The 26863-nt window shown below is 35.9% G+C and overlaps 1 protein-coding gene across 8 annotated transcripts in view; it reads left to right on the plus strand.

Annotated features, from left to right (window-relative positions):
• REPS1 (RALBP1 associated Eps domain containing 1) overlaps positions 1 to 26863 on the plus strand; it is a 61866-nt gene that overhangs the window by 6574 nt on the left and 28429 nt on the right. For 7 of the 8 annotated variants that reach the window (XM_064649351.1, XM_064649350.1, XM_064649344.1 and 4 more), the window contains exons 2-7: positions 9585 to 9708; positions 12981 to 13180; positions 20041 to 20194; positions 25722 to 25849; positions 26330 to 26492; positions 26789 to 26852. In XM_064649351.1, coding sequence (XP_064505421.1) covers positions 9585 to 9708; positions 12981 to 13180; positions 20041 to 20194; positions 25722 to 25849; positions 26330 to 26492; positions 26789 to 26852 — 833 coding nt within the window. The remainder of the gene's footprint in view (positions 1 to 9584; positions 9709 to 12980; positions 13181 to 20040; positions 20195 to 25721; positions 25850 to 26329; positions 26493 to 26788; positions 26853 to 26863) is intronic. The other variant, XM_064649348.1, reaches the window with a different exon arrangement.

Here is a 26863-nt window from a genome sequence, read left to right on the forward strand (position 1 = left end):
TGTCTATTAGACTTATATTTGTTTTCAGTGGATTTCTTGGTGTAGTTGTTTTTGAACCTTTGAAATTGACTGGCATTCATACTGTATACAGTGACATACATAGTAAATAATTCCTTTATAATTCTGCATGCCAGCACAGCACTCAGATAATGTCAAGTATCGGCTCAGCTTTGTTTGAAAACAGTTTATTTTTTTCTTTTTAAATGTGCTGTCAGATGACAGCAGGAATGATTATTATCCTTTCTGACATGACTAGATAGAATTCTAAAATCAAATATCAGGGCCTTTGGCAAATGCAGCTGTCTTAGAATCAAGTTAGCTCTGCAAAATTATTGATCGTAAACCTGGTCTTTTTCCCATAAAGATGATTCTTTTGTATTAGAAGTTTTAAGTACTTTACTGACTGTGAAAAATGGCAAACATGCCTTCATCTTAGTCTAATCTTCAATAAATGTTCTGCAGATACTGTGAAATTATGGGACTTTGCTGGCAGTCTTTATGACTTTTCAATTGTACTTGCTAGCTTTCAAAAATATTAGTCCTTGCAGACAAGTTTCAAACCTATCAGGTCATAAATATTTGCTGTTTAGGTTAGTCTTTCTTGTGGAATTCCTAGACTTTAAACTGGAGTTCTGCTCTTTGCTTAAATGAGTTTGAGGTCAGAAGTGAATGTGGGAGAAATATATTGACTATCAGATTTTTCTCAGTGGAGTTCCAATAATGATTAAGGTAAGAATATATTCCTCACTTTCTATCCTTTAGTATTTCTGTAGACCATAAGCATATTCTTAAGGCAGCACTGTCATTCTTTCTAAACTAATGTACTGAGTTGGCAATTGTGTTCATGACTTGCTTGTTTATCCACCTGGGACTAGTGTCTGAAGAGTAAAACTATCCCTACACTTGTTATGTAAAAAGTACACTATAACTTAGGCATGTCTGTCTGTGTATAGGGACTGTGTTTTGATAGGTTAAAGGACTTGGAAAAGATGACAATCTGACCTGAATTTCTGGAATGGTTGACTTCTGACATCTAAAATGCTTCTTAAGTATGGTAGTAGAGCAATGAGTAGGCTCAGTTTTGAAGATATTGAAAGATATTTCAACTTCAGTAATCCCAGAAAAGGATGACCAAGACTGAGCTGTGTAAAATTTAGCATTTGGTGCTAACTATACTCTTGCTGCAGACCAGTAGTCGGGAATTTTGTAGAAAAGCCTGTTATCACTACAATAGTGTGTGTGTGTGATTTGCTTTTTTCTGAATTGAAGCTTCTTAAATCATTTAAGACCTAGTGTTAACAGCTGAGTCTCAAGTGTAGCTCTATAAACATGCAGCACGCTGGTTTTAGAACTTTAACGGAGTTTGTTTAAACTTTGATAGATGCATTGTTAAGGCTTGTTGGCCGTAGTGGGAGAAGGAGAGCAGTGCAAAGCTAAGTAACTAATTAACACTGCTCATATTGATGCTCAGAGGAAAAAAAGATTGAGATGGAAAGCAGCTTAAAGTAATGGGCACAGTAGCTTCAGGTAAACTTAGATGGATGTGCTCAGGAATGACTGGAACAGTCCTATTTGACCAGGCCACAGCACAACCACTAATTCTGGGATGAGAGAATGTGTTAACCTTCATCTTACATTAGCAAAAAGCCAGAAGCTTGTGTTCATTCTTTGAGGTTTTTCTGTGTTACATTTGTTCTGGTACAGTATTGAAAGGTAATGTGTGGAGAAAATGTTAAAACTGAAAAAGAAAAAAAATAATTATTATCAGGGAATATCAATCACTGGAATGCTTCAATTATAAAGAAGGTCTGAAAAGAATCAAAATGTCGATATAAATGCTGCTCTCTTCAGTATTTAGCATTAGGAAAAATAGGAAAAATATTCAACCTAATGCTGCATGGCAGGAGCATCAGCAGTTGGAATATCTGTAAAATATCTCTCCAGTGCCTGCTAAAGCTAGATGCTTTCTTGCTACTTATATGCAAATAGTTTTGTCCATTTGCTTACGTTTTAGGAAATTACATTTTGAAGATCAGCAAAGCTTCAAAAGTTGTTTACTTAAATAAACTGCAACCATGAGTTCAAGCAAGCAATACATAAAGGACAAACTTGGTTAGTTTTCATAAGTATTCAGCTGGATTTTTAATTATTGCAAAAATAAGATGAAGTGCCTCAGAAGATTACAAATGAAGAGTATCATTCCATGTGTGCCAAGTGGGGCTTGTTTGCCATTTCTACTTCAGAGTTGTCAGAAACATAAACTGCAACCATAAAAACATATACTAGACATCTGATGTTGACCAGTGAGAGATGTGTACTATACAAATTAATTGCAGTTTGTTCACAAAAACTTGTACTTTTTCTGTTATAAATAAAGGTTGTGAGGAAATAACTTCTGAAGCTCTGCTGAGGTGTTTGTTGGTTGTACAGTAGACAGATTCAGTTTAATAAAAGAGCAAATAACTAACACAGTAACTTTTTGTTGGCTGACTGAGTGAAGGAATCATACTGTGTGACCAGATAGATGAGCAACAGGTAGTGCTCAGGAATGGGGAACTGTGCAGCTGAGAGCAGAGGAGGGAGGAGCTATTTAGATTAAGCAATATTGAAGAATTACATGGTAGGAGAAGACAGGCATGTGCAATATCTCATTTTAACCTCTCTTTATGCATCAAAAATTAGAAATGGTTCTTATAGGTCCTCAGAATGTATCTTACTGCTTCAGCTTTTTTTTTTTTATTTCCAGTTCTTCTGGCTGCTTTATTACCATTTCTGCTCGTAAAGTGCTTTTCTCATGAACACCTACTCTGCCAGAAAAACAGCAGTAGAGAGAATCTTAATATAAGCAAAGAGCAATTGCCTTGAGGTCTTCTAGGTGTGGCTTGTTACTTGGGAGGATAGTAGTTGTTTTCTAAGCGAGTGTTCATCTGGCTGTCTGGATTTGCCTTTGTTGGTGCTATTGAACATACCAGAAAGGCATACAGTTCTTCATTCTGCCCTCTTTTTGAGGCTATTTGGCGATAATTTAAGTTACAGTCAAGTAGGACAGTCTATGACTAGATATTTGGAAAAGTGATCCCTCTAAGTCAGTATCTTGAACTCTTTTGTAGTTGCACATAGGGGTGCATCTGCTTATCTTTGTGAATTGATTGATTGATGGTGTTCACCATGTACTACCAAATCAAGAAGGGAACTGCTGACCTCTGGAGAGCCATGGAGCTCTGCATGAGAGACTCTGCAGGTAAGACTCATGTGTAGAGCTTGTAACAGCTTTTGCAGGAGCTGTTAGCAAGATCACAAACTTTGGTTGCAAATGGAAAAATCAAAGCTACTGCATTGAGGCATGAAAGCCTCTTTCATAAATGAGGCTAATCCACCATGAACTTTTATGCTACCAGGAACAACAAGAGGTGTCACAGACCACTTTCGCAACAGGTTGAGGTCAGGAATGACCTAAAATATAACTGGTTCGAAAAGGACCACAGTAGTGAAAGTTCTGTGAGGATTTTTGTGTGTGTGTGGTGTTCAGCATATTCACTTGTTAAGAATTTATGTGCTTCTGTCATGAATCAGAGTTTTAAATTTCCAGTGCGTTCTGCTGCTTTTCTATTACACTATTATCAGAGTGAAAGCATGACTCCAAATCTGCCAACCCTTAGTCTGGGAGTGGACATGCCTGTAAAACAGATCCCAAAGTACAGAGGCAGAATAATTTGAGGCTTAAAATACTGGATCATTTTTTTAAAAATTAATTTTTATTTCTGATGTGATTAATTTTGAAATTTCATTTAATTGAAACAGAAGTATGTTTGAACCTGAAATGACTGCGGAACGGGGAGTTTAGTTCGAAGTATCTACAGAGAATTAATTGTCCAAGCTGATGAGTAGCTTGTTCTCCCTGATGGTATTTTAGCAGTCTGCTTCCACTGTGGATATGTGCAGTGTGAAAATCAAGGGCTGAGAAGTATTAGGAGAAGCTCAGACAGTAAGAGACTCTAAATAGTTCATTGTCAGAGAGCGTGTGTCGTCTTGGAAGTCCTCCAATACTATTTGGTTTATTTCTTCAAGGACTGTGTTCTGAAGCCAGGTTTGTGGCATTGACTGAGATCCATCTTCATGGAACAATCAGTAAGACTTAAAAGGAAGACGTTACTATTTGTTATGCAACAAAATACAGTAATGTCCTAAATATACTCTGTGCCTTGGAATTCTTAGTATCAGCTAATTAACTCTATTTACTATTATGCTTTGAAAGTACCTAATAAGATAAATGATATATTAGAGGTAATTTTATACTTGCTGTTCAGCGCATGAGTATTTCTGGCTTCACACTTACTGAATACCAAATATAGCATTATTTGTTATCCTTCGCAGATGCATTTTGCAAATGATCTTTGAATAGGTGTAAGACTATTTAAATGTTTGTCATGTGCTGAAACATAGAATTCAGAGCAATACTTGAACTGTTTCTTTTAGTGGCATGTTTTTGTTCGATCTACAATTGTGGGTTTTTTTCTTGTGCTCCACCATGTGCCAAGGTTTGTGGAGCGATGCAGAGAACTGGGTCAGAGACTTGACTTGGTTTAAAAATAACTCATCAAAAGAAGGATCTTTGTCAGTTCTCTGTCTTGTTCCTGCTGCGCAGTGCTGTCAACAACTGTTGCATCTGAGAAGCTGTCAAGTGAGATTTTTTTGAAGAGAAGTTAAAAAAAGCTGACTAATATTCACAAACTAATCAATATTGCTTTATCCAGTTGACGATAGGTGAGAGACTGTGGTTAAAAAACTGTGTCAGGCTGTGGTCTGCAAGTAGTGAGGCAGGTTGATATAAGTGAAGTGAAAGGAATTGATCTAACAGTGGTTGCAGAATAACAAGATTAGGAGGTAAGGATTTGTGAGGAAAGAAATGTATTTAATCTGGGAAAAAAATGAGTGAAGGAGTTTTTCATAGTACTTTGGTGTGTAGTGATGGTCAGGGGTTTTATTTCTCCGCTACAATAGCAATGATTAGGAAACATTTTTTCAACTTGTTATACATCCCTGAATTACATTCCACTGTAGATATATCGTTAATTTTTGTTGTAGCCAAGGTGAGCTGATTACATGACTTCAGAAGGGTGCCTGTGTAGGACAGTGCGTTCTAGTACCAAATTTGAGGTTGTATTCCACTAAACTTTTAAATTGGAATCATTCTGTCATACCAGTTTAATGATTAAGTTTGCCAAGAGCTTTAGAATTCTCATCAATGAATTGCTGCATATGACATACAGAAATAATGTCAATATGATAATTTTTTAAATTTTAAACTGTGAATTAACATCAATCCGTGATCAGTTACATTTATATTAACTAACAAAACTGAAGCAGGTTATTCTACTAATTTTTTCTCTTTGTCTGAAGTAAAAAGTAATTTTTAATCTTTATCTGAAGTAAAAAATTAGCTTCTTTTAATTATCACGGTTTTTTAACTTAAAGGTTATTGTTAATGTGTACAGTAAAACTCAAAATCGTATTCTAGATATTGAAGCACAGGTATATTCATAAATCTGGTTTAATTCAAGTTTGTATCAAATACTGTGAAATGAATGTGGAAAGCTGTTTTGTGTTCCTGGTGCATGATTTACATGATATTGTTCATGGTGATTGTTTCATTTAAGCATAAAAGAAGCTTTCTTACTGTAAAGGTGATCAAACACTGGAAGAGGTTGCCTGGAGAGGTTGTAGTCTCCGTACTTGGATATACTTAAAATCCTAACTCAGTACAATCCAAAGCAACCTGCTGTAGCTGAGCCTCCTCTGAGCAGGGAGAGTGGAACAAATGATCTCCAGAGGGCCTTTCCAAGCTCAACTATGCTGTGATTCTATGTAGGAATTCTTCATGTTTATTAACATTAAAAAAAGAAGTCTTACACCAACAATACAAACATGAAAATCGTTCATGTCCTGTTCAGATGAGATGATACAAAAGGTCCTCTTCTGAGTTTGTTCACTCCCCCCTCTCATCAGCACACACCATGTGTGTTGTAGTTTCCTGCCCACAGAAGTTGTCTCCACGTCTTGCCTCTTACCACCCTTTGGTATGGAACAGTAGGTACTTCAGTAACTCTCTCCAAGCAGATGAAATATTTTTATCTTTACTGTGTAGGTGGCATACACGTTGCTAAATTTATTGTTTTGCCATTGAAGTCATCCCTGTTTAAGTACTGTTGTACTTTTGCGTGAATAATGTTTACAGATAATGGGCTTGATTTGCCTTACAGAAGAACCTGAGGGCAGGGAGGCTGTGATATTCTGGAAGACTCTCCCAGGGAGGCTTTCTGAGTTCTGGAAAGTGCATTTCTCTGCATTTGATAGAGATGTGATTTGTTCCACTTCACCTGGAATTTGTAAAGGTTCTCAAGTCTCAAGTTTTTTCAGTTCACAAACCTTTCCAAGTTCAAGGGCCTCTTGTTGGAAACCTGTTAGAGTTTTAGAAGGTACATACTTGAAACAGTGCCTTTGATATTATATACTGCTTCTTATACATGTCTGATTTACTCTGGCCTCCAATCGGGAGGTCTGGAGACACACTGTCTTTAACGCTGCTGATGCTTTTGAGAACACGCACAGGATCACTCTCGAGGAGAAAAGACAACACAGAAAGAATCGTGCCCTGCAGAATATACCACCTAAGGAGTCTTTCTGCTGTGCCTTTTGCAACCGGACGTGTCTATCTCGTATTGGCCTTTTTAGCCACCAACGCGCTTGTAACAAACGCGGGTAGAGCCCTCCCCAAATCTTCGTTCGCGAAGCCCAGCCATGAACATGTCTGATTTGCACCAAGTCATCATATTGCTGATGCTGCTGTTACTTCTTTGCAGTGTGATGACCGAGTGTGCAATTTCATAATTTCCAGCTACTGCACTGAGGGGGGTTTTTTTGGTGTGTTTTTAGTTTTGTGAGTTTGGTGTTTTGTGGTTGGTTGGTTTTGTTTGTTTGTTTTTGTTTGGTTTTTTTTGTGTCAACGTCTTCCAACAGTTCTTGAGTTTCACAGAGTTGTTGGCCTTGTTAATTGAAGTTGTGTGACCTCAAGATCTTCATATCTAAGGAGATTAAAACAGTTGTGAAGCATTTTATCTTGAAAATGGCTCTGCAGTCCTTGAAGAGTTAAAGAGAGTTGCTTATCCTCTCTCTTCCTAAGAAGATGAAAGCCCTAAACCTAAATCTCAGAGAAGCAATCCCTTGATTATTTTTTAGTATTATTCTCCTCTTCAGAATAGCTTATTACCTGTTGAATGTTTAAATCCTCCTTCAAGGAGATTATAGGTATGCTGTTTTGAGTCAGCAGAGGAATCTCCACAAGATGTTTGCATTTAATGATTTTACTCAACCTTCAGTCATGTTTCTGATTGGGATATATCCTGTATTTGAAATATAGCTATGGTTGGATTTGACACCTACTTGTTCAGCAGCAGCAGAACATTCTTTCTTTGTTGATTTTTTGTTGCTGGGGTGTTTTTTTTTTGGTTTGTTAGTTTGTTTTGTAGTGGGTTTTTGTTTTCTAATCCTTAGCTTTTTCCTTTTCTTGATGCTTATATCTGGTGTATTTTCTATATTTATATCTATTTACTTTTAATTGATGCTTGCTTTTCCTTTCTAATACTTATCTGTCATGGTATCTTAATTATTAATTTGGGTTTTAGCTGAAGTTTTTTTTCAATCTGTTGGTACTCACTAGTTGCAAACAAGGTAATTTGTAGCTCAGTAGTGGCTTTGAAATTGAGCAAAGCCTTTGTTGATGCTAGGCCACTGAATCCACAGGCTTTTTCTGTTTTGGTTGTAGTCAAGTATGTGGATGTTCCCTCATTCTTCCAGCATACGGTGCTTTAAAAAAATGGGTTGCTTTTGCTGTTGCACTGGTTTCGATTGCCAGCTGTCTCTTGAATCTCCACTGCTTTAGCTCTGCTGGTTACTTAAACTTAGTGTAATTATTTTTGGCATTAGGTTGAGTACAGGCAATTTATTTTAGATGTTGATGCCTCAGAAGTTTTATTTGATTTGTCATCTGTCAATTTACACTGTCACTTCTTTCCTGGTGGCACTTTTTGTAGTCCAACCAACTACTGTATTGTATTCAACTATATTGAATTATTTTATTTCATTTATTGGTTTTTAGAGAATGTCCTGTTATCCCCTGATGTCTCACCAGACATCACACTGCAGAAATACTACAACGGGAAAATACAAATATGCAGGAGCTGTAGGACAATGTATGAGCTGTGATGCAGACATAGCCAAGTGATTTAATGCAGCTTGTTTCCGTCCAGCAGGATTTGAGTTGTATGTACAGCCCTAGGCATGCTGATCCTCTGGGGACTTCTTTGAAACTAAGAGTTTGTCAACATCCCACACCTTGCTGTGACAAGTTTTACAGCAGCTTATTTTCATAAAGTCCTAGAATCCTGGTACATGGCAAGGAGATACCCACCCAACCAGCTTTTTGTTGAGCCACATCTAGTTCAGCTGTAGTTGATAAACCCAGCTGATTCATTGTATGGAGTTATTGAAGTGGTGCTGAAGCACAAAGGCTAACTGCTTGTGGGTCACGTCGTTCAGTTGTTGCTGTGTGAAAATGTAGTTCACTTTTTCAGTTGGAACTTGCCTAACTCCTAGTAGTCAGGAAATGAGCAGATGTGACAAGAGACCGGGTTTGCCAAAAAGAGAACATGATTGAGCTCCAGTGGGAAGCGTGAGGACAGAAATTAATGCCCATGGATTTAGATTCTCTGTGCCTTCTTTGCATTGATATTCACAGGCAAAGTCTCATAGACTTTTGTACCTGGGGATGAAATTGAAGGAAGAGAGAAACTAATAGTACTATGAAAAGATGATAGCTCGATCTCTAGAGAAATACCACCTTCACGGGATTAGATGGGATCCTTCCGAGCGTGTTGAGAGAGCTAGCTAATGTCGTTGCAAGCCATTTTTCTCTGAATAGCTGTGGAGATCGGAGGTGGGTCTCAATGACTGGAGTAAGGCATGTTGCAGTCGTCTTTGAAATGGGAGGGAAGGTTAATTTGGGGAACTGCGGGCTGGTCAGCTGCAGTTTGGTCGCTGAGGAATTGAGCAAGTCTGCTTGGAAGCCTTTTCTAGGCATATGAAGGTGAAAACAGTAGGATTACCAAGGGTACTTGTGAACCAGATTATCTGGTGTAATGGAAAGACTACAACTGGTTGAGGAGAGAGAAGTGGTGGTGCCACCTAGACTGACTTCAACTAGTATTCCACTGTGGTGTTCCAAGAGCATCCTTGTGTCTCATTTAAAAAACATTGCAGTCTAGATAAGAGTACCAAGTATATAAAAAGGCAGTTTGGATCATTTAACTCTGAGAGTCTAATTTGGGATGTGTCATTCTTAGTATCTTATTAGTGACCTGGCACAAACAGGGATGCACCTTGAGTGAGATTGCAGATCTTAAGTGTGAAGAGGGGTGCAAGTCAATATGTTTGTATACTTGGCATGCTACTCTGAAATGTATGAAATAATTTCTGTAAAGCAGTTGTGTTTAAAGTTTCTTTCTACTAGTAACTCTGTTTCATTTCAGATTACGGAGCTCTGTGGTGCAACAAGACTTGGCTATTTTGGAAGAAGTCAGTTTTACATAGCTTTGAAACTTGTTGCTGTGGCCCAATCTGGTCTCCCTGTGAGAATGGAAAGCTTAAATACAGGTAAATCATAGGATCAGGTACGGAGATTGGCTCACAGATTGTTATACAGTAACCCTGTAAATTGGTGTGGTATGTCTTTTCATACATGTTGCTAACTTAAAAAATGTAGAGAGACTACAAGAGAGTGTTTTCTTACCGTGCGGTAAATACGAGGTGAAATACCTTACTGATTGAATAAGTATTGCATTCATCATGAAGTGGATGAACTACTTGTACCTATTGTGTAGGTACAAGCTAACTCTATAGGTGACTGATGTTAGAACTTGTGTGCTGTATCCTCTAATTAAAGTCCTAATAAGAGCAATGTAAACTGGAATGAAAAGAATGCAGCATTTGCAGGCTTTTGTAGTTGCTGGGTTTACGAAGCCTTGATTGTGACGAACAAAAGGTTATCTTTTCTGAAGTTACATTTCTTGTCGCTTGGCTTGACAGTTTTTTCCCTTCTTAAGTGCAAATATGAAGATTGGTTTAAGATTTTTTTCTAGTGAAAAACCTGACCTGTGAAAGATCTTTGAAGTCTGTTATCAGCCGAATCACCTGTTATCCTACTTTTCGAAGGTCAGCTCTGGTGTGGGTGGGTGATGAAATAGGAACATGAGAAAGACTTAGTCTAGGAAGATGATTCAGAACAGCAGGAAGAGCTTTGATATGAGGCTTTATTGTAGCCTTCTGAATGAGGTAAGTGAATCCGTGTCCTTGTTGCTCTGTAAGATGAAAAGAGACTTAGGAAGTTGAAGTAGTGAGTTTTAAGTCACGGTAGCCCTTGCAGTGTAGTACACAACTCACAGGTTAAAAATATCTTTGGAGCACAGCTTTGCGTTAAGATGATTTCCTTAGTAGATTTTATGTCTGTAGAATACATGATATGATATGATTTTTATATACTAGTACTTAAAAGAAATCTTATGAGATTTTTGCATCTAAAGGTTATAGATTAAACAGAGTAGTTAAGGAGACTATATTAAAAACAATCTGGTATAACTGAAGTATTTGACAAAACTATAAAAAAGAAAGAAATCGCTGCATATACGTTTACAGCTGTGTTTATTCTACGCTCATACAGGCTGTATATACTGCTTTCATGAGTTTTTGTAGCTTTTTGGAAAAGCGCGTTGTTTTAGTCAACATTTTGGTAGTATTTAAGTTCCTTTCTGCTCATAAGTCACCGTATGTTTATAAACCATTTCCCTAGTTTTCCTTATGAGTGTTCCCAAATATAAAGCTTTAGCAAGTTATAGCAGAATGCCCTAGAATCAGAAAGCTGGAAAAAGAACCTTTGACTCTTAATATCTGATAGAAGTGGAACTTGATAAAACAATTGTGGGATTTCTCATCAAATGCCTGTTGAAGAAGTCAAAGACAAATCTGTATGTAGCTTTTTTCAGGGTTTTTATAAGCTTGGTTTTATTTTAATGCAAGATACCTTAACCAGAAGGAGCTTTTCTATTAAAAAAAAAAAAAAGAAAAATCACAAGAAATATGAGGGAAAGAATTGACATAAAGATACAGGGTTAATTCAAAAATATAAAATGTGTTGCTGTAAAATGAGCAGCCATTGGAACTGTTATAATGACATACATTTCCTTGATTCATGACAATACTAGAAATACTTGTAATGATTTCTGGATTTCTAGGAACAATTTTATGTAAGTGGTTCCAAACCTACTAAAATACACCAAGTACAGTAGACAGAACATTTATTTTTACACTAACTGTTTTTAGCTATGGTCTGTTGCCTTGGTTGCAGTGGTTCCAGTCCTATCGATGAATTTCCTGCTTCTAGAATGATTCAAGTGTTGTTGTAACAGCTAAAATGCAGCAGGCTGAAGAATCATAAAATGATTCTGAACTTGGGTTACCTTCCTCTGAAAACTGGCTGCTCACCATTTCCAAGATGTCTTGAAGAGAAACTGTTAGAGCCATCCGAAAGTAAACTGTATACTCTTTCTCTCTTCAAAGTAAAATATTTTAAATTAGTTGAAGCTTATATTTACAGACACCTACTTTTTAGCTCTCTATTTTATGCATGTTTCATTGATTTTCTTAATTTTATTCATTCTTTTATCTTGGAATTTTTATTTCTCCTTCTCTTTGTGTCTTTTTTGCTCTTTGGTGTGTGCCTCTTCAGTGGACGGGAAGCTTGCTTTATCTGAGTTGCTGAATGGAAACTCAGTCAAATTTTGAATCCTAAGTCCAACATAAGTGTGGTCCAATTAATTCTTAAATGCGTGCTTTTTTGATTACTCAGATATGCAGTAGTATAAGAATAGTTATTATACTACAAACCTCTAAAGCTGTTGTTCCTTTGCTGTCCCAGAAAATTTTCCTTCCAAGGAAGCTAAAAACTGAGACATGAGTGAGCGATGTCTATTTCAAAGTAATATTTATTTTCTAAGTATGGAATTCTGGTTTTGGTGGAAGAAAATGTTAGAAACGATGTGGGCATAAAAAGTATTGAGAACTTTTTAATTTATTCATTATCAAGGGTTAGTTCCATTCATAACAGCTATCACATTTATAATTGAGGGATTTCTGAAGAGTAACAAATGCAGTAGTGTTGAAATGAGGTTTTTCTGCTGTTAGAAGAAAAAGAGAGCAGATTAGCACATAGGAACTTAGTACAGCTAAACAAACTTATATTTATCTAGTCATGTTTTTAAAGAAGACAATATTTTGTGTTTCTTCTGAGTCCTCTTTTTTTTGTGAAATTGTGCTAGAGAACTCACACCAAAGTCTCGTTTTGGAACAGCTTATTGCATAGACTTCCCCTATGTCAGTTGGATCATTTAGTATATGTATTATTTCTTGTTTTGAGAACATAAAATTTTCACTTGTATGCAATGACTTTTTCACTTTTTGGCTGGCTGTGATTCACTGTTTAGTTACATGTTATGTAGGTGCTAGAAATAGTAGATAAATTTTGAAAATTACACTTCAGTAATGAAATGTTGGCAACACTAAACAAAAATGAACTAAATTCAGATTTTCTAATTGCTACTGCATTTAATGCACAGTTGTGCAAAACTGTTGTGGAGCTATGTGAAGTCATCTTTGTATACCAAAGCCAGAACTTGAGTAATAGAGTCATGAAGTATAATGCACAATAAGTATTTGAATTTTTCCAGCTGCCAAGTGTTGGCTTGACTAGAGCAGTCTCCATGTGTAAAGAATTGGTTCACATGTGAAACTTTACCTTCAAAATAGAACTGCATTTTTATTTTTAAGCATCATACTTATATATAGTAAATGGCCTGCTGTATTTTTTTTAACAGTAAAGGACCTCCCTCTTCCCAGATTTGTTGCGTCAAAGAATGAACAAGAATCAAGACACACAGCCTTGTATTCTTCAGATGCTGATAACTCAGCTTCATATTCAGGTGTGATTCCTCCTCCTCCACCTGGCAGAATACAAGTCAAAAAAGGCTCTGTGAGCCATGATGCAGTTCAGCAGCGTACATCAACTGATCAACAGGTAAATTATCTTAAAAGATTAAATGGGACTCTTAATCACTACTTTGCTGTGTTCATGTCAATTTGATAGGGATTTTAAGCTTTGTTGCTTTCAATATATAGTTTCTTTAAAAAAAAAAAGTACTGTTATATATCATACATGAAGACCATATATGCCTCTGAAATACTTGCATGTAGGAGACATTTTTACTGAAGGCTTATAATCTGTGTTTAAAATACTGAGGGTAATGGACATAGAATGTAGACAGAAAAGAAAATCAGTGTGTTAAGATATGATGGCAAATATCAAGTTGTAATCATTATGATACTAGTAGTTCATTTATTAAGTAATTCCTGTCGGTTTCCTGGTCATTGGAACAGTGGTACTGAGTCCCATGGAAGACTAAATTTCTAGTCCTTCAACATTCTCCAATACATACAAATCTGAAATACTTTATTTAGAATTTTTTTTAAAAATTTTCACAGTTGCTTTTCTCTGCCTTACATTTTATTGTTGAGCTGTTTAATTCTTAAGTAGAGACAACGAGAACCAGAAATAACAGAAGTTTTCACATAGCTTTTTACTGTGTTTTAATAATAAGAAAACTGATTTCTTTTTGTTCACTGGTTCTTTCATCCTCAGCTGCAAGATGTCTGAATAAATGAAAACTGTAAGGGCTTACAACTCTGTGCCACCTCATACATAATTCCTTGGGTTTACAGTCTTTATGCTCTTTTTCCATGGGGAAACACTTTCTGATTGTCTTTTCTACAAGCAAGAACAGAGTACAAATGCTAAATTTTGCCATGTGCGTTGAATGACCTGTTTTCTTCCCTATGGTATGCTTTTTTCTGGGTTTATTTTGTAATGAACTGAGGATTGCAAATGTCCCTTAGTCTCTCTGGGAATCAAGGAATCACTTATTATAAACATTTATTAGTCTCTGTGGAAATAGCTCAGACTGATCCAATATAAAGAAAAAGTAAATTATTAAAGGAAATCCATAATCAGTATTTGGCTGTCACTTCCTTTCTTCCAAAGGGGAGATGACTATATTGAAAGAGAGCTGGCAGTAGGTCTGAAGATACCTTTTTGTTGTCTAGTTCAGGGAAGTATGTTTGAGAGAGCTCTGAAGCACTTCATGAAGAAATCAGGAATCAGAGATTTCTGTTATCTGATGGTGGGGCTGAAATTGGTTTGGTTGAAATTGTGTTTTGTATGCTTCCATCATGATGTTGAGTTTATTTAGTGAACAGCTGTAATTTGATACAGGAATCCGTAGTGTGTAATTTTAAAATAACAACAACAAAAGTCTGATATTTGAGATCTTCAAGTTCAGGATAAAAAAGCCACGTATTTACAAAGGTGTATGAGCATCCAAATTTCATTTCTGTCTTGGCTGGTAGAAGCAATTTGGTATCTCTTTCACACAAGTCTGTGTGGGATCGTAGGAATAAAGAAACTGTGTGTATAAGTCCTTTGAGAGATCTGGCCCAGAAAACAGATCTTGGAACAAATGTAACAGACAACACAGCATTGAGTAGAGCAGTTTTAAGTTGTATTTATGGTCTAGAACATCAGGAAAGTATTGTCTGATTTTGCACTGTGTTGTAAAACTGCATGTTCTGTGGCTGATGCTACATGTCTGACTGTACAATGAACTCATTCAATCAGCCTTATTGTCCCAATTATACTTATTGATTTAGACACCATGTTAGAAACAAGCTGAGAAAGGAGCTTGAGCCCAGGTTTCTCATTTAACCATGTAAATGCTCTAATTGGGTTATTTTCCAAAAGATAGGTACAACTTTATCCATGTTTTTATGGAAATTGCTGATTCAGTTGGCTTCACCTGGAGATAGCACTCAGATTTATAAAACGTAGGAAGAGTTTCAGATTCTGAATTCTCTTGCCACCTTTTTGAGCAGTGAGGATGAAAAGAGCTGAAGTCTGAGAAGTAAATAACAAGGTACCATTTTCCTAGGGTTACGACCTAAGGAGTCTTTCTGCTGTGCCTTTTGCAACTGGACTTGTCTATCTCGTATTGGCCTTTTTAGCCACCAGTGTGCTTGTATTAAATGTGGGTAGAGCCTCTCCCAGATCTTCGTTTCTGAAGCCTAGCCATGATCATGATTTTCCTAGGGATAACTATGCTTTCTGGGGGAATATGTCAGTTTAGCTTGAATATTTCACTTTTGGAGCTTATCATGTAGCTGTTAGATACTTTGTTAGGGAGTTTGGGGTTTTGTTTTTTCTTAAACTGTTTACTGGCTTTGATAATATGCCTGACACTTGAAAATACATTGATTTCTTAAAATACTGTGGCTGAAATATTATTTGTATGAAATTGTAAGGTATCTTGACCTTCATCTTTAAAAACAAGGTTCATTTATGTCCAGCTTCCTATATTAGTGAGATTTGTCATACGTAGTATATCATCTCATAATTGTAAATAGTTTATGTAGAAGAATTTTGCTTAGTATATTGTGTACCGAAATATCCCAGCTAAAACTATTTCTTAATCAATGCATTATTTTGGCAGTTCCCTTCAAGGAACTTCACTTGGAGGCAAGGCATCAGGAAATGGCTGTCAGGTTGTTTTCAAAGAGTTGCTATAAATTAGGTCATCCCAAATACCTTTTTCTATCTCTAGGCATTTTTGTGGTAGTGTTTTTAGTTTTTAATGGATAAGTATTATGCAAATATAGCACTGGCCAGAAGTTTATATCTTTCCAATATTGTTAGTGTTATCAGAAGATGACTGAAGTCACACCCAGGTGTCATGGAAGCTGCAGAACTGATTCTAGGAGTCAAGCTGAATAATGAAAGATGCTTTCCCTCACTGGATGGCATGTTGACTGCACATCCTAGTGAAGATAAACAGTGAATGTAAATATTTTTTTTTCTTCTGGCAGAATTTCTTCTTCCTAAAAAATAAAGACAGAGTAGATTTGAGCACTTCTGGTGACAATGTGACATCTATAAAAGTACTTTTGGTGATGTGAATATATTACCATAGTGTATATACATATCTCTATACCTTCATAGTAGCAGCTATGCTATTAAAAATGTTAAAGTACTGCAGATTTTCTTAGAAGGAGCAGCAGTGTTGAGATTAGGAAGAATTTTCTGTCGTCTTAAAGTAGCTTACAAGTGACTAAATGTTCTCAATATCAGGGATGTTTTATGTTTTGTTGTTAAAACTAAAAAGCAAATACTTTTTCCAGTGTCAGTATGATCCAGATGTTGATCAGGTACTGCTTTAGGATACTTTCACCTGTTTTCCAGGAAAGGGGGGTATCTAGCTTCAATAGATACATGCTTTTCAGTGTTAGAGCATCAGTATCTGGCAAATGCTCATAGGCTGAACCTTGCCATGTCCAGGTGAAAATAAAAGGTAAAGCTGAAGGTACTCATCTACCTATGTGTGCATTAAGCATATTACTGGCACTCCAGATCATATTGATTTATTGCCATATCAGTGCAACCTTAAGAGGAGACAGCTCAAATTTGGCACCTGTAGCAGTCAGAATTTGATCATTTCAACATTTTTAGCTATATGAAAAGTAGTGTGACTTTCTTTTAAGCTTTTTCCAGTAGTCCATTTCTGTTCACTTCTGTTTCGTAGATTGAACAGGTAATACCAGATAAAATATATCTGGTATTAAATAAATTGTTTAGGGAGCACAGAACTGGAAAAGACCTCATATGTAATTTAGTCTAACCCTCCATTATTATGAGAAACTGTATTGGATAATGAGTTTTTAAAAAAATCAGTGTTCTCTCTTGAAATCACAACCTTTTATCCACACTGGCCATGTTGGAGAGAACTATTCCAGAGCCTTAGTGGGAATATAGTGGAATATTCATGGGAATATTGTGGGAATTCCCAATTAACTTAGCTCTACTTGTTCTTTTAACAGCTTTGTCATTAGTACTTGCTGCAGAATTCCACCAGTATTTACTAGAAAACTGTTGCATTCCACTTCAGCTTTGTTTTGCTTGACAAGACAAAACAATCCATTGTCTCAGTTTCATCTCATAGTTACCAGTAATCCTCATAATCCTTCTCTGCCTGTGATCCAGTTTGAATTTTTACTTATTGAAAATATTTTACTACACTTGAATTTCTTGTTCCAAATGATATTTCACCAGTATTAATACTATTTTGTAGTGTTCTTCCCTACTTCTTGATATATCTTACCTCATATACCTTGGCATCTGTGAATAAAACAAATATGTCATACTTTACATATTGTAGGGGTATGATAGTTGATCTATGCGTCCAGTCTTCTCCTTATGCCCTTTGATATTAATTTTCATAATGCAAGAAACTGTTTTACATTTTAAAATTTGGTAGCTTATTGTTACTTACGTCCTGGAAGGGATCCATCCGTCTGCCACCTTACATTTGCTGTCAGAATGCATCAGCATGCTATTTAGTGTGCATAATCAGTTACCTAAAGTATCAAATTAGTTTGTTGCCTGAATCAGTCATTCAGGAGCATTATTAGAAACATCCCTTCAGTCTCATAGTTCCTGTTCTAATACAGTCCAGTGTTGTTCCTTCTGTAGCCTTCTGTTCTTTTACACCTTAGATTCTTGTATTAATCTCCATATTGTTGTAACTATCTTGTATGACACCCCACTGAGGTATGCTGAGCTTCAGGTTAAATGTAGTGCAATTCCTTTTTCTAGAAAGTCACAAAAATATCAGCCAATTTAAATAACATTTTTCATGCTGTGATTGATCCCTTTTTCATTTGTCTCTGTTGTAATTATTATTTTCCTCAAAAATCTAATCTAAATCCTTTCAAACTGCTGAGGTCAGACCACCAAGTTTGTAATTGGCTGAACCACACACCCTCTCTTGAAAGATGTGTAGTGCTGCATGTAGAGTTCTTGCTGAACCTTGGGCTGTTTTGTTCTTCAGAATGAATGCTAGTTGATTACAGAACATGGGTTCTGTGATGCAATTACCATCACTAGCATAAATCTATCTTCATAAAGGATATGTTCCCTAACTCTTATGGAGGCTGTGTCATATCAGGACCTGGATCACAATACCCTTAGAGCTCCCCTTTGGATACCATGTCTGACTTCAGTGTCTCTGGAATTCTCCTTAGGAGCATTTCTATCTGGCCTGAGATGTGAGATCCAGGAAAAGGTTTATAATCTCATTTGACTCGTGTATGCTTGTAATGGCCTTGTGAGGTTGACATCCCTCCGGACAGTATAGTCCCTTTAGCACATTATTGTGTTGCCTCATGCCAGTTTGTTTGACTTCACTAAGGTTCTTCTTTTAGAACCATAATTAACATGCTATTTTAGTAAATGCTTGTCAGTTCAAAAATATCCAAGTTCCAAGTACTTCATAGTGTCTTGGTTTTTTAATTCCAGTTTGACAAAAATAATGCTTTTATACAGTATTTCTAAATGTGATCTTTTTTCCCCTAAATTAAGATGTGTTACTTAATTTTTACCTGGTAGCTGTACCTTTATTTTTTGATTGACAAGGATATTCTCACTAGTTTGATTTAACATGAAAATATTAACCGTTTATGTCAACATGCTTTTATATAGATATTTTCTGGAATAAAAAATGAAATATGAAAATCAGAGGGCAACAAAAGGTAAAAGTTTACATCAACACATTAGAAAGTAACCAATCATTGTGGCCCTAAAACTCTTTTGTTAGGATGCGTATGGTTTTAGAATGTACCTTGCTTGGAGAAAAGCTTGTTTATGGAACTTTGTTGCTGACTTTTAGACTCTTGCAGATGTAATTTTAGTTAAAAAGCATAATGGTCTTAGGATATTCGACAGAGTAAGCCAGTTCACATTGGGGAATCATGTGGAAGCCTGTGATCAGTCTGTCTGTTGGTACTTGATAATATGTTAACAGTTGTTAACATAGAGTAGCAAACTTTTTGTCTTTTGCTGAAACAGTATTGAGATTTTTAGCTTTGTTTTTACTTCTCAGGATATTCGGAGTTCAAATTTGGCTTTCTTGTTGTTTTCACTAGCACAGTTTAGCTCAAACTGGGAGAACTGGCAAACAAGAATTTCAAAAGATCTAGGTATAGGGAAGAAATTACTTTCTACTATATAAATACTTTACTTTGTACAATATAAATTATTTTTCTTTTGTATTTTATTTGAAATGGAATAATCTGGTAATCTGAGTGTCTCATGAGAACTGATTCCAGGTAGAAACTGCACATGTGATTCCCTGTTTTCCTACCTGTTCAGGAAGAATATAGTACAATATGGGATTAAAGAGAAGCGTGATCCTTAATATCAGGGCAAAATTACCTTGTAATTTGTAGAGCAGAGAAGTATATCCTAGATAGCATCATTCATTAAAAAAAATTACATCAATGTTTTTGCATATTAAAAATACAAGTGGCCTGTCTGGTGATTTTATTTTTTTTCCCAATGCTTAATTCTGGTTTATTTTTTTAAATGAGAGTAACTGATTGTGAATTACTTGATGAACATTAGGTACAATAACACATTGTACAGTAAGTAATTTTTTGTTTTGAGACCTGGTTTTAGATGTAACTTTTATCACAAGTGAAAGTGAGTCTTATAATCTAATTTGCTTTGTAGCTAAGTGATTTAACTCGGCACTGCTGTTGTCTTAAGAATGCCAAGTTAGAAATATATTAGATGACATTGTTTGAAGTGAACATGTCCAGTCCCAGTCATACTGTACCTGACTTCTCCTGTTCTCTCATTTTGATAAGTACTAAAATTTTCACTCTCTGAAATGAGAGTTTAACTGAAGTGACAATTGTTTCTAGAAATAATGGATTTAGATAGGCTTTTATGTATTTAATGATTTAGAAAAAACTTAAAAGATTCCTTTGTTTTTTTAGGAGTCCACATCTCCAGTTGTTTCACCACAGCAATCCCCACCAACCTCTCCACATACATGGAGGAAGCACAACCGCCATCCCAGTGGAGGGAATAATGAACGACCTCTTGCTGGACCTGGGCCTTTTTGGGCTCCATTTAGTGAAGTACAACCAGGTATAAACATCTTCTGTTATGCTTCAGCTGTAACCCAAAATTGTGGAATTCTTAATATAATAAATGAGTTTAGGGCAGTTTATCATTGTATTTTCCAATCCTGAAAACTTTCTTGCAGATTCAAGTGTTCGTGTTGATGGCAGCACTGTGGAATCTGGGATCATGAATATAGCAGATCCATTTCTTACTGTCACATGGGAAATGCAAAGGGTTTGGAGGGAGGGAAATAGAGTATGTAAGTTTTCCAGTAGAAAGTTTTTGATATAAGACTGATAATCCTGTAGAAATTGTGTAGGAACTATCGTTATACTTGAAAACACAGGGAGCTCAAGGGAAGGCAGCAGATAATGTATTGTTTGCTCGAATTATGTTTCTGGTAGATTAATTGGCTTAATAAATTTGGGAACAGTGGAGCAATTGTAGTTCAGGTTCTAATGCTAAATGATATCTTGGATTTTGTAGGCTATGGTTTGAGACTGAACTGTGGTTGCTTGACTTAGTTATGATATTCCAAAATTGGTCTGATGACTTTCAGTTTACTGTCATTCTGTAGTTGCAAGCATCCGTGGAGGACCAGGGATTCTGTTCTTAGAATTGGTTGGATAAGAAAATAAAACTTTCAAAATTAAATGGGTTGTATGCAGAGATTTATACCAGTGTCCTGAATGTTGTTTGCTAGTAAGTGCCAGTCAATTTAGAATTAAAAAAAATATATTATTAGTGTGGGCATTGCATATATAATCACTTCTAAGGGTTCAGTCCAAGCATTGTTATTTTTCAGCACTCAATTTCTCAACTTTTTTTCTTCCATAGTTTAGTTAATTTGTATTTCTTGGAAGCTGAAATACAAATATGTCTGGTGGCTGATTTCTAATTTGCAAAGTTTTTCTAACTTACAGTCAAGGACTGCAGGACAGTATACAAACTCTTCCTAGCGTTGAAGAGTTCAGTATTGACCTCTTAAAACTAAAGCTGTAATACCATGTTAATGTTTTGGTTTGGCAGTGCTTTCCATGCGATGTTTAATAGATAAGTTTTTCACTGGTAGTCTGAAAATATTTCTGAACTAGCTCAGTATTTCCTCATTTTATATTCCATACTGAAACAGATTCATAGTGTGTTTAAAGTAATTTGAAGATACTGTTATAGAAGGATCACCTGTTCTGCCAATGCTAAGGATAAAGCGAATTTTCACGTATTAGTTTAGCAAAAATTGTCATCCTAATTTATTGTGGGCGATTCTTTTGCACTGCAGACGATTAATTTTTATTTTGAATTTCAGCTGTTGTAGGCAGTTCATAATTTTTTTGCTTCTCTTGAGGGAAGAGGACATTTTAAAGACAGTGTTTGTAGAAAAATCATGTTCTGATGACATTTAGATAGAACCAGATAGACTGTTGGTCACTTTTCTTACAGTCAGCACTGCAAGCTCATCTTGATTCCAATGCAGGATGCTTTTGAGAAATCAGGTAAATTACAGGTGTGTGGTATCATTTCGGTAGGACTACGGCTTTTCACATGTGATCCAAGAAAAATAAGAACCCAGGTTTCTCCGTATTTAATGGGGTTGTCAACTGAAATAATGTGAAAATGTTTCTGGTGGGTCATACAATAAACAGCATGTAACTTTAAACCAGAAGGGTGAACATCAAAACTGCATTTTTTTGTTTGGAGAACAATGTATTTAAACAGAAAGATTCTGACTTTACTGAGTAAAGACTCCATTGCATCATCATACTCCTACTATGAACAAAGTTACAGTGTTTTCATTATTAAGTTGGGCTGCAGAATAATGATTACATAATGACTCAGTTGTTGGTTTAAAAATCTTACACCTAGTATTGCATTAGAAGTCTTAAGCATAACTCACAGCTGTAGTTATCTGTTTCTTAAAGAAGAAAACCTGATCTCATCTCAAAAGAGCAAAAGAATTTGCATTTTGCACTTTTTTGTCACTGTGTTGTCCAGTAACTTTTAGGATAGTGTTAGTGATGCTTCATATGTAACTGGTTTCTCAGGCACTGTCACAGCTATCTCAGTGTGCTTACACTTACAAAGTCAGAAGCCAAGGCTTGCTGCCATCTTTCTTCAAGACTTTTTGGAAAGAGAGCCCCAAAGAGTGCATATATTTTCCTTCAATATCAGGAATTGAAAGTTCAGTGGCAGACATGGGTCACCTGTGTAGAATGTGTATAGTTAGTGCAGGTCTCATCCTTAAATGTCAGAGTCAGCTCTGTTAAAACCTGTCTCAAGTCTTTCAAGTGTCTTTGATTTAATAGTCTAAGGTAAAGCTGTTAAAAAATCATGATGTTATGTCCCAGTTCTAGCTTGCATCTGTGATCTGTCTTCACAGAATAATACAATGGATAACTGAACCCCTTGTAGGAAGCAGAATTGCATGTGAAATGAGAGCTACCTGTTCCAAGACAGCAAAACCCAAAATACTCCATACTTTTACCTTTTCAGCTCATTTTGCACTACAGCTTCAGCAGCTAGAAGGTTGTGAGAAAGAATCCCTTCCCTACTTCAAATGATAGTTGAGTGGCATGTCAGAATAGGGACTAGAAATTGTTTTTTATTACCTTGCAGTCTATTTGGACTGGAAACAAAGCAGAACATTTATGTTGGTAGTATCCAAATAATGATTTCAAACTACTAAAAAAAAAATCTTCCCTTCTGTCAGAGGATACTTGTTAGTTGTTTTTGGCATTACATCAGAGTTCTGTGTCGGTGTCTGAATATGTATGAGAAGTTGCAGCCCTAAGCCACACTTCTTTCTTTTCTTCTTGGGAGAGATTTTGTAGCAGTTCACGAACACTTCAGGGACAGAAGTGGAACATGTCTGTGCTAACAGTTCACTTGTGTCTTTAACGCCCTAAGATACTTGCTGGGGTTGCAGGGGACTGAATAATACTTGGTCTCCTCATTGCTGCTTCAATAACTGATGATAATTGGCCTTGTTACAAGCTATGGATTACTCTTACCTGGGCATGAGAGCTCTACGGTATTTTATCTTATTGTCAAAATTGTACTCAACTTCTGGTTTTGTTTCACCACAGGTTGATGGTAAGGAGAACTCTTGCTTGTTTACAAAGTTAATTGAAAATTTAGTCCTCTGTAAGTAAACCTGTATGTATATAGTTATTGAAAAGTACATATTATCAAGATAGAACATTTCTTACACTTATATTTGTATCTTAAAGTGAGAGGGTAACTTTTATTCCACAGGAAATGAGATAATTTCCTACAAGTTATCTATGTGTTGGTAAGATATTCAAGCTAGGGGAAGATACAGCACAGCCATGGAAGTTTGTTAGGTCTTTGTACTAAACATACAGCATTAGACTTTGCCAGCTAGTTCAAATCTGATAGTTGGTCTTAGGCTTACTCTTCATTCAAAGTGTTGTTAGTGGTGTTCTTACTGATGAAAATGTGCAGAGACTGTTGAAGGTTGTTTCTTCATTGGGTTACAAATCATAAAATAAAAATACACTGATTGTTTTGAGTCTTCTCTGTGACTGAGTTTTCTTCCAGTTTCTCTTCCATCTCTGTGTTTCCAGTCTGGTTTTGTAGTTTGAGAAGGAAGTGAGGGCTGACTAACTCAAATGTCAAATTGAGTTACTGGCTGGAGGCAGTCTGTGAGTGTGTGTGTAGATCCAGGTGTTCACAGTTATTAGTATTCTCTCTTTCAGTGTCCCTCAGCCACCTCATCCTGTGTCCTAAAACGTTGCATGGCAGAGTGACTAATAGGAACAGTAAAGCAATAATATTCTTGTTCAGATTGTTTGAACAGGAGAGAAAGGAAACAATTTTTGTAGTACTTGTAGAGTACTCTGAAGGTATGACAGTTTCGTGCTCCTGGCATCTCCATTGCTGTCAAGGTACTGCTTTGGGAGAGATACTGTGCTAAGTGGGATATGAATAGAACTGTACCAAGACAAGTTGTTGGGAGAAGTGAAGGAGGAGCAAACATATATAAGGTTAGTGGTAATGTCATGTGTCTGAGAGGCAGAGAAGAGGAAAGCCATTGTATCACAAATAAAATTTGAGTGTGGCATATCCATAGGAGAGGTGGGAAAGATCTTGTCTGCATCTAACTGTCCATTAGTCCTGTGCTGAGAGAGACCATGTGGAAAGAGACTGAGCTTTTCTCTAGATTTCTTTCTAGTGTTTGAGACTTAGGTGACCTACCAAAGAACTTCATTGTCAAACTCATTGCCTTTATTCTCAGCACTTTTGAATAAAAATGAATAAATCTCACTAGAAGCTCCAGGCCACATTAGGAGCTTCCAAAAGTGACGGACAAATCTGGGACAAAAGGAATAGTCATTAGAGCCTTTTTATCATAGTAAAGCTAAATTAAAAAGAAAAAATCATTTGATGAAATTCTCCTGCAAATATTACTTTTTACTCAATGTAGTGCAAGATTAAATTTGTTCTGCACAATTATGACTATTGTATGTAGGAGAAGAGCATAGATAAACCAATTCTAAGCATTTTTCTTATTACTTTTTATATATGGAATGAAAGAGTAATTGCATATTGCCAGATATTAAATAGAAATATTATACAGGTTATTATATTACTTCATTTAATGTATTTCAAGAGAAAGCATTTAATTGTGCAAGAAGAGTAGATTAATCAGTTTCATGACTGTTTAGATTTAAGGAGTTCATAATTTCTTTTAGGAATCGAAGAGTAGAATGGGATTCTACTAGACTTACTCTAAATGGTTCATTTTTTCTCTTATCAGAGTTCCTTAAATTTTTTATCTGCAACTGCAGTTTACGATATTTTTGATAGTTTCGTACATAGAGCAGTGGATGGCCAAATCTTTCTGTAGATGCATCATTGTTATTTTAATATTAAGTCATTGAACATTGACAGTACTTCAGATGTAGATTATAGCAAGGCACTGGTTAAATCTCAGTTGTTGTGTTCCAGATAATTGATACTTAGCAGATGTCAGCATTCTGTACGGATATCTTTTATTATTCTCAGCTTGTTTTTAAGCAACTGAGTTAAATTAATCTAGAAATTATGTAGAAAAAAAATTATCTGTGCCAAAAAGGATGATTCTTAAAAAGAATTTCCAAGGCTTTGTTCCTTGAATGGCAAGCTAAAACCTAAAAAAAAAGTTCCATAATAATGATAATGAAGTTGAATGCTAATATCATATTCCACTTTTAAATAGTATTTGTCCATACAAGTGTTGCTTATTTCAATTAAATGAAAATGTGGAGTGTTAATTAACTCATTCAAAACCAATTAAATGGGTAAAATCCTATTTCCATTTTATGCATGTTGCTATAAGCTCATTTGTTGTTAGTTTTGTCTTTTTAGTGCAGATTGAAGCTGACCTAATGCAAAAATCTACAGGAGTGAGTTGTCAGGAAGCAAACTTTGTCACCTTGGTGTAATTTGGTTTTTCTTTTTTTTCATCATTCTAGAGTATATCCATATCCACAGTTCTTTCTTAGTTTCCAAGGTTGTAATTTTGAAAAGGAAATGTTTCTTCTACTTTCAGGCTCATCTACTTCTAGTGATCCCATATGGTCTGGCCATTCACCACCACCCCATCAAGAAAATTGGGTCAGTTTTGCAGATACCCCACCAACCAGTGCTCTTTTAGCCATGCATCCTGCTTCTGTCCAGGTGTGACACTTTATTGGTATTTGATTTGCTTCATTCAGATTGATGTTGCAATCTTTTTTTTTTTTCCTTATTTTTCTTCATAATTGTCATTGCAGATGTTTACTGTCTGTCTGTGCTATAGTCTATTCAGTGCTATTTGCCCAACAGATACTTGTTTCATTGAGCTGACTTCATTTGGTATGGTTAAGTAAAAGCTACTAATTTTTAAAATGTCAACAATTATGACTTTAAAACATTGGTATTTAGCTTTCCATACATATGTGCCATACTTTTTTTCTGCTTACATACCTGCAGTCATTCCATATGTATCGGTGTGCAAAATACCCTGTCGTTATCCTGTAGATGCAATCTGCCAGTGGTTTCCTGCAGTTTTTAAACTACTGTGAGATTTAACTATGCTTTATTTTTTGAAGGCAAGAAGTTGAGGATTTGTAGAAGCATTTTAGGTAGATAATACTGAGGAAAAATATTTCATTTCAGGACCAGACAACAGTACGAACTGTAGCATCAGCTACAACAACAAATGAAATTCGTAGGCAATCAAGTAGTTATGATGACCCCTGGAAAATAACTGATGAACAAAGGCAGTATTATGTTAATCAGTTTAAAACCATTCAACCTGATCTAAATGGATTTATACCAGGTAAGTTACTCTTTAAAAATATAATTGTGGGTGCATCGGTTCTATTATAAAGATTTTGTTTTGTACTTAGGTTTGCATACTGTTTTGAAGGAAGTTCTGCATTTTGCTGATAATGTTCTAGTGTAATTCAAGAAAGACTAGAAACTAATTTGCCTCTTCCCTTTGTTTAACCCTAGTAATTAGTGCCATTTTCCCCAAAACCTTTGCTAAATAACACATCATCTTTACAACAAGTCTAAGTCTTTGAATGATTTAACTTGCCTTAAATAGTAAAAATGGTTGTTGCCATTTTTCAGGATCTGCAGCTAAAGAATTTTTCACTAAGTCAAAACTACCTATTCCTGAACTTTCTCATATTTGGTAAGTGTGAT

The sequence above is a fragment of the Pseudopipra pipra genome, chromosome 3 (assembly GCF_036250125.1).
Source record: "Pseudopipra pipra isolate bDixPip1 chromosome 3, bDixPip1.hap1, whole genome shotgun sequence".
NCBI lineage: Eukaryota > Metazoa > Chordata > Aves > Passeriformes > Pipridae > Pseudopipra > Pseudopipra pipra.